The 10,956-nt window shown below is 47.3% G+C and overlaps 1 protein-coding gene across 3 annotated transcripts in view; it reads right to left on the bottom strand.

Annotated features, from left to right (window-relative positions):
* Positions 1 to 521: 521 nt before the first annotated feature.
* Positions 522 to 10,956, bottom strand: part of TMEM40 (transmembrane protein 40) — a 32,927-nt gene continuing 22,492 nt past the window's right edge. For all 3 annotated transcript variants that reach the window (XM_025376538.1, XM_025376540.1, XM_025376541.1), the window contains 8 exons: positions 9,601 to 9,654; positions 4,099 to 4,134; positions 3,681 to 3,713; positions 3,249 to 3,296; positions 2,319 to 2,390; positions 2,134 to 2,208; positions 1,418 to 1,480; positions 522 to 671 (listed from right to left, as the gene is read on the bottom strand). In XM_025376538.1, coding sequence (XP_025232323.1) covers positions 652 to 671; positions 1,418 to 1,480; positions 2,134 to 2,208; positions 2,319 to 2,390; positions 3,249 to 3,296; positions 3,681 to 3,713; positions 4,099 to 4,134; positions 9,601 to 9,654 — 401 coding nt within the window. In that variant the 3' untranslated portion in view covers positions 522 to 651. The remainder of the gene's footprint in view (positions 672 to 1,417; positions 1,481 to 2,133; positions 2,209 to 2,318; positions 2,391 to 3,248; positions 3,297 to 3,680; positions 3,714 to 4,098; positions 4,135 to 9,600; positions 9,655 to 10,956) is intronic.

Genomic DNA, 10,956 nt, shown 5'->3' with positions numbered 1-10,956 from the left:
ATGTTGCCCAGGCTGGTCTTGAGCTCTTAGCTTCAAGCGACCCTTAGCCTGAGCCTCCCAAAGTGCTAGTATTACAGGTGTGAGCCCCCATGCCTGGCTGCCATTTTGTTTCTGATGATCATTTTCCTGCCTTTTTTTGGGGAGGTGCAAAAAAATGGTTTTAGTCCCCAGCATCTTACCTGCATCAGGTTCACCAAGGGACCCCAAACTGGTGGCTCCCTGCCTCAGGGCAATGGACTATCCATCTCTCCCGGGATGGCTTGGTAGCACCTGAGAGCATACCCGGATGGCCTGGGATTTGAGAAAAACCATGACCCAGACAGATCACAGCTTGCAGAGCCCATGGTCTCTTGCTATCTTCTGAGAGCAATGACCTCCTAGAATCTTCCTGTTGGTCCAGGTACTGTTAAGGCTCAGGCCCCACGCCCACCCTCTGCCTTCCATCCTGGCAGCTGGGTTGCACAGCAGTACTGCCCAAATGATGCCCCTGCCTGGGCTGGTGCCAACATTCAGACCACATGGAAGGAAAAGCGTTCTTTTTATTGGTCTGGCTTGCTCTCCTGCGCATCTCTCAGAATGCCGGTCTGTCCTTGTGGGCTCAGGTGTCGCAGTGGTGGTCACAGTGGGGCCTGCCTCTGCTGCCCACCTGCCTCAGTCAGTCTTCCTGAACCCTGGAAGGCAAAGGCCACAAGATGGCATGGGATTCTGAAGGCAGCAGGCTTCATCCCCACCATCACCTCAGATGCCCAAGTACCCCTCACAGCTGGCATGATGTAGTCACCCCAGAAGCCATGGGTCTCAATGACCCACTGTCATAATAGCTAGTTTTCTTTTTATTTATTACATGGATTAAAGGAGACAGATATTTCCCCAGCACAGCCACTTGGCCTCTCCATTCTGAGACATAAGGTGGTCACAGAGCTGTCAGTCAAGAAAGACGATGTGCTTTCGCCCAGCCCAGCCACTGAAGCTGTGTGACTGTGGGCGAGTCACTCCACCTCTCTGAGCCTCAGTTTCCTATTGGTCAAGTGTAGCATTGCTAAAGCCTACCTCCCCAGTTGCTATTAGGCAAGTATAGCCATGAAGAAGATAGTGTTTGGGGAAGTGTAAAGTTCTATAAGAGAATGAAGACTAACATTTTTCTACTGTTTCACACTTCAGGCCTTTGCATCCATTCCTCACTTGATCTTCACAACACACTTGTGTAGCAGAAAAGTATTACACCTATTTTCCAGTTGAGGAAGTCAAGGCTACATGGCTCATCCAGGGTCACAGAGCTAGTAAACTGGCAGAGGTAGGACTCGAACCTGGGTCCTCTGCCTCCGGGCTGTGTTCTTTCCTGTATGCTAAGTCTCTTTCTAAATGAAGACCCTGCTAGGGAGAAAAAGAGTGAACACAGGAAGACTTTAAAAGTTACCTGTCAGCCTGAACTTCTGGAAGAGGGGGATGAAGCCTTGCAGGACGCTGTGGATGCGGTACACTGCTCAGAAGCAAAGAAAAAGTGAGTTAAGTTTGTACCCCCACAAGGGATACCTGGCCACCATTGGACAAGGACCTAACTCATGCAAACAAAGCTCTGATGGCGGAATTTCAGGCAGCAGGTTAAGCTTAGATAATGGTACTCGAGTTATTATTACTGAAAACAACAACCGTGAACAGCAGGAATAGTGGCAGGAAACTCACTTGCCAAATTCAGTTCCCAACTCCATTAACTAACTTGTTTTCAGTATCTGGCTAGTTCTATTTTGTTTGCCACTTTTATCAATTTATTTTATAGACAGAGTCTTGCTATGTTGCCCAGGCTGAACAAATTCCTGGGCTCAAGCGATCCTCTTGCCCCAATCTCCTGAGTAACTGGAATCATGAGCGTGTGCCCTGGGCCCAGCCTGTTTGCCACTTTAAACTGTTGCTGTTGCATTGTATGGAGCTGCCCATTTTTCCCACAGGGTTTTGCCAGTGACCTTACGTTGACCTTGAAAGTGGTCAGGAAGAAAACATGAGCATAAGGAAAATTTGTTTTAAAGTGTAGATTGTGACTCTCTGGTCCACACTTGAATAAGTATGAAAATGAGTATTTCTACCCGTCACCCCTCCAAGAGCCTGTGTGTGTGTACATGCTGAGGAGGGGCTTACCTAGTCCAAAGTAGATGCCAACCGTTTCCAGGGAGGCAAAGGTGAGCAGGCCGACCCCAAGAGACATGAACCAGTCTGGAAGGGCAGTGAGGGAAGGAATGGTCAGCCTCCAGGTCTTGACGCCCCTGCCCCCTGCACCCCCCATGCTATTCCCCTGGTGCATTCCCCAGGGCACCTCCCCTCACCTGCATAATAGTGATAACACACCAGCAAGGCCCCGATGGCAAAGCACAGGAGGACGAAATGGAAAAACTCATCTGTGAAGGCAGGGGTGGGGAATCAGTATCTGCTGCTTTCTCTCTTTTTTGGGGGCAGAGGAGACAAGGTCTTGCTCTGTCACCCAGGGTGGAGTGCAGTTGTGTGATCACAGCTCATTGCAACCTTCAAGTCCTAGGCTTAAGCAATTCTCCTGCTTCAGCCTCACAAGTAGCGAGGCCTACAGGTGCATGCCATCACACCCAACGCATTTTTAAATTTTTAGTAGAGACAAGGTCTCGCTATGTTGCCCAGGCTGGTCTTGAACTCCCGGCCTCAAGCAATCCTCTCATCTTGGCCTCCTAAAGTATTGGGATTATAGTTGTGAGCCAGCATGTCTGGCCTTTTTTTTTTTTTTTTTTTTTAATTACAAAAAGTCTCTGTGCTGAGCACCATGGTCTTTCCTCTTGCCCTCCCCTTCCTCCTAGAAGTCCCCATGGATTCCAGGCCTGGAGCGGGGAGGTTACTCCCATTTTCACTGCTCCTTTCCCAGAGTCTGGTCTAATCTAACCTTACAACTCTCTCAGCTCAGCTGACCTCCAGCTCCCTATCCTGGCCACAAGGCCTGGAAGGCATTTACCATCCTAGTGACTGTGCATAGCAGAAAGAGCAGAGGACCAGGGCTCAAGCTCAGGCCACACCACTCACGAGCTGTAAGGCCACTCCTCAGCCTGGAACCTCAGTTTTCATATCTGCAAAATGGGAACCATTGTCCCACCCTGTTGAGTTGATTCTGAGCTGAGTAATACGTAAACTGCTGGGCATACGACAGAGGTGGGTAATGATTGCTACTGTGCTATTTCACCCCTAGAAATCCAGCCAGACAGGAAAAAGCAGGTCTGCTACACCAAGTTCCTTACCATCTTTCTTTATATTCTGTCTGCTTAACTGAGAGGCCTCCACTTCTCCTTAGGAACAAGAGAGAGATGAGTGTTTAACTTTGAAGCAGGACAGCAGGTGGGATTTTCTCTTCCCTACCTCATTGAGAATTAATATCCCAGGTACTTCTTCCTGGGTCAGAGGGCACTCACTGCAGGACCAGTCAAGCAAAACTGTGAAGATGGGGGTGCTGTCCTTGGAACCCCCACTGACTTCCTCCTCCTTCCTCAGGCCTGAGTCCACCTTCCATTCCATTTCCCCTGCACTAGAGATCCCCCTTCTGAATCATAGTGACATTGGCTGGCAACAGTCCCTGCTGGGACTAACCCACCCTCTCAGGCTGTCTGAAGTCCCAACCCATCGTCTGGAATCAACACCCACTCTGGCTGTCCTATTTGAGCTTGTATATTTACCACTTGCTGGGTCAGAGCCTCTCCTTCGGAGTCCTGGAAACGAGAAACTCAACATTAGTGCCCAACCCTGCTTGGGGTGCCTTAACAGCTGCCTCCACCCTGGGGAAGGCTATAGGTGACCTAAAAAAATGTCCCCATGGAATTCTGCAGCCCCCCAAGGATCCTCCTTTCTATTGATGGCTGGTTGGTTGTAATCTCCTTGGGTCTTGCTGGGACAGCTTTCCAAGCTCCCCGGGCTCCCTGCTTCATGCCACAGCTGGCCCAGCCCGCTTGATGAGCCTAGGCTCAGTGGACCTGGGGCTCCTGTTTCTCACAGTCAGATACCCCAACAGGAGCTGGCTGTCTTAGGGGAGAGGTGATGCCTAGACCCGGCTCAACACCAGCACCAACAACCTCTCTCCCCTAACTGGACACTCACCTGATTCCCCAGAGGGTACCACCTCTCCTGGAGCATCTGCACAGAAAGGAAATCAGTGATCATATACCCATGATCCTCTGGGGAGGGAGAAGTCATGCTTCAGGGAAGGTGGATCCTGCTGGGAGACCTTCCACTTAACCTGGAGTGTGCCAGGTGGGGAATGGAGCCGGCTGGAGGGTTCCTGTTCCAACTAAAGGGGCAGCCACCACCCACCAGCCACAGAAAGCTGCTGTAGGAATGCCTGCCCACTCTTACAGGTCTGTCAATTTCCCCAGAGAAGCCAGGTTTTCAGTTAAACTTCCTAATTATAAAAACGTTTGGGCCGGGCGCGGTGACTCACGCCTGTAATCCCAACACTTTGGGAGGCCGAGGTGGGCGGATCACAAGGTCAAGAGATTGAGACCATTCTGGCTAACATGGTGAAACCCCGTCTCTACTAAAAACACAAAAATTAGCTGGGCATGGTAGCACGCGCCTATAGTCCCAGCTACTTGGGAGGCTGAGGCAGGATAATCGCTCAAACCCAGGAGGCAGAGGTTGCAGTGAGCTGAGATCACACCACTGCACTCCGGCCTGGCGACAGAGTGAGACTCTGTCTCAAAAAAAAAAAAAAAAAAAACAAAGTTTGGCAACTCTCAAATCAAAATGCCATTGCTTGTGAGACATGACATTATTTTATGTACTACCATGTAGGAAAAGCCCTTGACAGTTATAACTATAAGTTGCTAGTGATTTTTTTTTTTTTTTTTTGAGATGAAGTCTCGCTCTGTCCCCCGGGCTGGAGTGCAGTGGTGCGATCTCCGCTCACTGCAAGCTCTGCCTCCCAGGTTCACACCATTCTCCTGCCTCACCCTCCTGAGTTGCTGGGACTGCAGACGCCCGCCACCACGCCTGGCTAATTTTTTTGTATTTTTAGTACAGATGGGGTTTCACTGTGTTAGCCAGGATGGTCTTGATCTCCTGACTTCGTGATCTGCCCGCCTCGGCCTCCCAAAGTGCTGGGATTACAGGCGCGAGCCACTGCGCCCAGCCGCCAGTGATTTTTTAAAACAGAGATAGGGCCTTGCTATGTTGTCCAGGCTGGTCTTGAACTCCTGAGCTCAAGCAATCCTCCCACCTTGGCCTCCCAAAGTGCTGGGATTATAGTCATGAACTACTATGCCTAACTTTGCCAGTGATTTTTAAGATGCATCCTGATTTCAGAAATATTCAAATGTGAAAAAAATGTGGTGTAGAATTGTTGAAATATATTTACATTCATAATTTTATTTTTAAAATTTATTTATTTAGAGACAGGTTCTCTCTCTGTCATCCAGGTTGCAGGGCAATGGCACAATCATGACTCACTGCAGTCTCAAATGCTTGGGCTGAAGCACTCTTCCTGCCTCAGCCTCCCAAGTAGCTGGGATTACAGGTGCGAGCCATAGTGTCTGGCTCTCACAATCATAATTATATATATATAATTTATATATATTTATATATTATATAATATATAAACATATTTTTATATATTTATATATTATATAATATATAAACATATTTTTATATATTTATATATTATATAATATATAAACATATTTTTATATATTTATATATTATATAATATATAAACATATTTTTATATATTTATATATTATATAATATATAAACATATTTTTATATATTTATATATTATATAATATATAAACATATTTTTATATATTTATATATTATATAATTATATAAAAACATATTTATATACATTTATATATTATATAATTATATATAAACATATATTTATATATTATATAATTTGTATAAATTATCTATTATATATTTATAATATTTATTTATTTATTTATTTGAGACAGAGTCTCACTTTGCCGCCCAGGCTGGAGTACAGTGGCATGATCTCAGCTCACTGCAACCTCTGCCTCCCAGGTTCAAGCAATTCTCCTGCCTCAGGCTCCTGAGTAGCTGGGATTAAGGGTGCTACCACATCTGGCTAATTTTTGTATTTTTAGTAGAGACGGGGTTTTGCCATGTTGGCCAGGCTGGTCTTGAACTCTTAACCTCAAGTGATCCACCTGCCTCAGCCTCCCAAAGTGCTGGGATTACAGGCGTGAGCCACAGCGCCTGGCCACACAATCATAATTTTAAAAAAGCATTCTAGGCCGGGCGCGGTGGCTCAAGCCTGTAATCCCAGCACTTTGGGAGGCCGAGACGGGCGGATCACAAGGTCAGGAGATCGAGACCATCCTGGCTAACACGGTGAAACCCCGTCTCTACTAAAAATACAAAAAACTAGCCGGGCGAGGTGGCGGGCGCCTGTAGTCCCAGCTACTCGGGAGGCTGAGGCAGGAGAATGGCGTAAACCCAGGAGGCGGAGCTTGCAGTGAGCTGAGATCCGGCCACTGCACTCCAGCCTGGGCGACAGAGCGAGACTCCGTCTCAAAAAAAAAAAAAAAAAAAAAAGCATTCTAGGCCTGGCACGGTGGCTCATGCCTGTAATCCCAGCACTTTGGGAGGCTGAGGCGGGAGGATCACGAGGTCAGGAGATCGAGACCATCCTGGTGAACACAGTGAAACCCCGTCTCTACTGAAAACACAAAAAAATTAGCCGGGCGTGGTGGCGGCCGTCTGTAGTCCCAGTTACTTGGGAGGATGAGGCAGGAGACTGGCATGAACCCAGGAGGCGGAGTGTGCAGTGAGCCAAGATCACACCACTGCACTCCAGCCTGGGCAACAGAGCAAGACTCTGTCTCAAAATAAATAAATAAATAAAGCGTTCTGGGCCGGGTGCGGTGACTCACACCTGTAATCCCAGAACTTTGGGAGGCTGAGGCGGGTGGATCATAAGGTCAGGAGATCGAGACCAACCTGGCTAACACAGTGAAACTCCATCTCTACTAAAAACACAGGAAAAAAAAAAAAAAAAAAGCATTCTGTGTTTCTGTGTGGGCCGGGCACGACGGTTCACACTTGTAATCCCAGCACTTTGGAAGGTCAAGGCAGATAGATCACTTGAATCCAGGAGTTCAAGACCAGCCTGGGAAATATGGTAAAATCCTGTCTCTACCAAAAATACAAAAATTAGCTGGGCATGGTGGCGCATGCATGTAGTCCCAGCTTCTCAGGAGGCTAAGGTAGGAGAATCGTTTGAGCCCGGAAGGTGGAGGTTGCAGTGAGCCGAGATGGCACCACTGCACTCCAGCCTAAGCAAAGGAGTGAGACCGCATCTCAAAAAAACCAAAAAATAAAAAAACAAACCTACCCCTAACCTGACCCCCCAAAAGCCATTCTGTGAGCCAGATAAAAAGCATCTGCCCACATGGGCCACCCATTTGCACATGCCTGCTCCAGGCTATCCAGATGCAGGTGATGACACCTGCTGCCTTTTACCCATAGAACTCTGGACTAGACAGGCAACTCCAAGCTCATGCCATCTTGCTGGCTTCTAGACCTACCAGGGTCTGAGCATGGGGGAGCCAAGCTGGCTTGTACACCTCAATCCTTGGCTCCCGCCCTGATTGTTGAACCACTTGTCTGGGCTGCCAAGGGTGAGTTGAGTCCTATAGACCTGAGCTGCCACCTCTGCATTAATCCAGTCCTGGGTGTCCTTCCCACACCATTCACCATGTGGTTCTTGGTGCCTGTTCTAGTTCCCTGGTGACCTTGCTCCTAGCCTGTCATCTTCTTTCCCTTAAGGGCAGACAGGCACTTGTATGATCTTCCTACCATCAGGCCCTGACTTCTGTACATTTCCTGTCCCTCAGGGCAGCCCCAGGACATGAACACCACAAGGGGCACTTAGCATGTGACAATAGGCACTCAGCACACTGAACGCCATCTGCAAAGTGACCAGAGGAGCCAATACGGAGAGTGTAGAGAGCATATCAAGGACAACATGAAATGAGACTTAAGCAATGTAATTTACCAAGCACCTCCAATGTCTAGGGGAAAGAAGTAATTCATGAATACGTGACTGTATCTACATTTTCTACAGTGAATATGAATTACTTAATGAGAAAAATATTTTAAAATATGTATGAACATAAAGGTTTATCTTATTTTACACCCAGTGAAACCTTTCTTAAATTACTTGAGTAATTAAAAACATTTTTCTAAACCAGATTATACTTGTTTCTGTAACAAAAAAAAGGAAGAAAGAAAAGAAAGATGCTGTAATTCTAGCACTTTGGGAGGCCAAGGCGGGAGGATCACTTGAGCTCAGTAGTTCGAGACCAGCCTGGGCAACATGGCAAAACTCTGTCTCTACTAAAAAATACAAAAAATTAGCTGAGTGTGGTGGCACACATCTGTAGTCCCAGCTACCTGGGAGACTGAGATGGGAGGATCACCTGGGCCCAGGAGGTTGAGGCTGTAGTGAGTCATGATCACACCACCGCATTGCAGCCTGGACAACAGAGTGAGACCGTGTCGCAAAAAAAAAAACAAAAGACAAAAACAAAAACCCACAAGACAGATGACCCAGAGGCAACCACTGATTGTATTTGTTACATAACAAATGAAATCTTTTCTTTAGCATATACATAAGTGTTTTCCACTGTTTTACTTAGGTTATTGCCAGGCATTAGGAGACGATGTAGATTTCAGAAATATTGGATTAAACACAGATATTAAAGCTTTCTTATCTAGTAGTGTGCATTTGTCATATTCTTTGGCAAAAGAGTTCATTCTACAAGTTCTTTTTTTTTTCTTTTTTTGTTTCTCATTCTACAAGTTCTATTGCATCCTAGTGCTACCAACCAAAGCGCCATATTATTTATGCCTCCTCACTGTAGTAATCAGGGTATTAGAAATAATTATTCTGTAAAATGGGTATTGTGGAGATCAGATCCTTAATTTTTCCTTGTGTGCTGAAACAGCCCAGTATTCCAAGAGAGGGGTTACCGATCACGTCCCATTCTACTCGTTTAGGAGCTGAGGCCCAGAAAAGTGGGTGACTGTTCATGGTCACCCCATAAGTCAAGGTTATAGCTCAGACGAAAATGCAGGATTGGCTGGACGCGGTGGCTCACGCCTGTAATCCCAGCACTTCGGGAGGCCGAGGTGGGCAGATCACAAGGTCAGGAGATCAAGACCATCCTGGCCAACATAGTGAAACCCCGTCTCTACTAAAAATACAAAAAATTAGCTGGGTGTGGTGGTGTGCACCTGTGGTCGCACCTACTGGGGAGGCTGAGGCAGGAGAATCACTTGAATTCGGGAGGTGGAAGTTGCAGTGAGCTGAGATTACACCACTGCACTCCAGCCTGGGCGACAGAGTGAGACTCCGTCTCAAAACAAACAAAGACCCCAGAAAATGCAGGATTTCCTCAAGACAATCTCATGCCCACCTCCCCACCTGCCAATGTCATAACCACCCAACTGGCCACATCTCCTGTATTTGGGTGGGACTTTTCAGCTCATGAATCACCCTCATGACCTTGTTTCCGCCCAACAAAGCCCTCTTTTCCTTCGTCTAATTGTTTTCTCCAAAGCCACTGGGCAAGTGATTACCTCCATAGAGCTGAAGCTCATCCTTCAAAACGTCAGGCTCCCCATGCCCAGGACCTGGATGGAGACAAACCCCTTAGTCAGCACTCCCAAACACAGTGACCCAGGCCACTTCCATCTCCCATGGCTTTGAAGCTTAAGAAGTACCAGAGTCCGGCCGGGCGCGGTGGCTCAAGCCTGTAATCCCAGCACTTTGGGAGGCCGAGACGGGCGGATCACGAGGTCAGGAGATCGAGACCATCCTGGCTAACATGGTGAAACCCCCTCTCTACTAAAAAACACAAAAAACTAGCTGGGCGAGGTGGTGGGCACCTGTAGTCCCAGTTACTCGGGAGGCTAAGGCAGGAGAATGGCATAAACCCGGGAGGCGGAGCTTGCAGTGAGCTGAGATCCGGCCACTGCACTCCAGCCTGGGTGACAGAGCGAGACTCCGTCTCAAAAAAAAGAAGTACCAGAGTCCTTGTGCTGGAGGTGAGGTGGGGGGTGGTCTTCAAGAGGCAAGGCAGCACAAGTACCTTCCCTTTGCCCTCTCTGATGCCCCCAGAGCTTCCAGAGGTGACCACATTCATAAAGCACTCAAGACCTAAGAGGACTTGGACCTTGCTCAGGGTTAATAGTGGGTATATATTGGGCACTAGCATGCACCAACACTGTACTAAGTGATTTATATTTAATACTTCATTTGCTCCTCACAGACATCCTATGAAGAAGGTATTAGTACCTACCCCACCCATTATACAGATAAGGACACTGAGGCTCAAACAGTTACATTATTTTCCCAAAGTCATATAGCCAGCAAGTGGCAACTCTACTAGGTCTGTTGCCAAAGCCTGCGTTCCTAATCATGTTTATATCCAGAAAGAGAACCCAGGGCTCAGCTCTAGCCTCATGGGCAGCATTTATTAAACAGCTTCTGTGTAACAGGTTCTGTACTAGGCAATAATTCAGCCCTTTTCCCAGTGGTCTTTCCTTCCTATGAAATTTGTTGTTTATTTCTTTTGCAAAAATTATTTCCTGGTTGTAAAAATAAAACATGCTCTGCCAGGCGCAGCGGCTTACCCCTGTAATCCCAGCACTTTGGGAGGCCGAGGTGGGTGGATCACTTGAGTCCAGGAGTTGGAGACCAGCCTGAGCAACATGGTAAAACCCCATCTCTACTAAAAATACAAAATTAGCCAGGCATGGTGGCACATGCCTGTAATCCTAGCCTCCTACTTGGGAGGCTGAGGAAGGAAAATTGCTTGAACCCGGGAGGTGGAGGTTATGGTGACCCAAGATCGCGCCATTGCACTCCAGCCTGGGCAACAAGAGTGAAACCCTGTCTCAAAAAAATAAATAAATAAAAAATAAAACATGCTC

This window comes from Theropithecus gelada, chromosome 2, assembly GCF_003255815.1.
Source record: "Theropithecus gelada isolate Dixy chromosome 2, Tgel_1.0, whole genome shotgun sequence".
Taxonomy (NCBI): domain Eukaryota; kingdom Metazoa; phylum Chordata; class Mammalia; order Primates; family Cercopithecidae; genus Theropithecus; species Theropithecus gelada.
The sequence above is the reverse complement of the archived record's forward strand: the minus strand, read 5'-3'. Positions and strand labels throughout refer to the sequence as shown.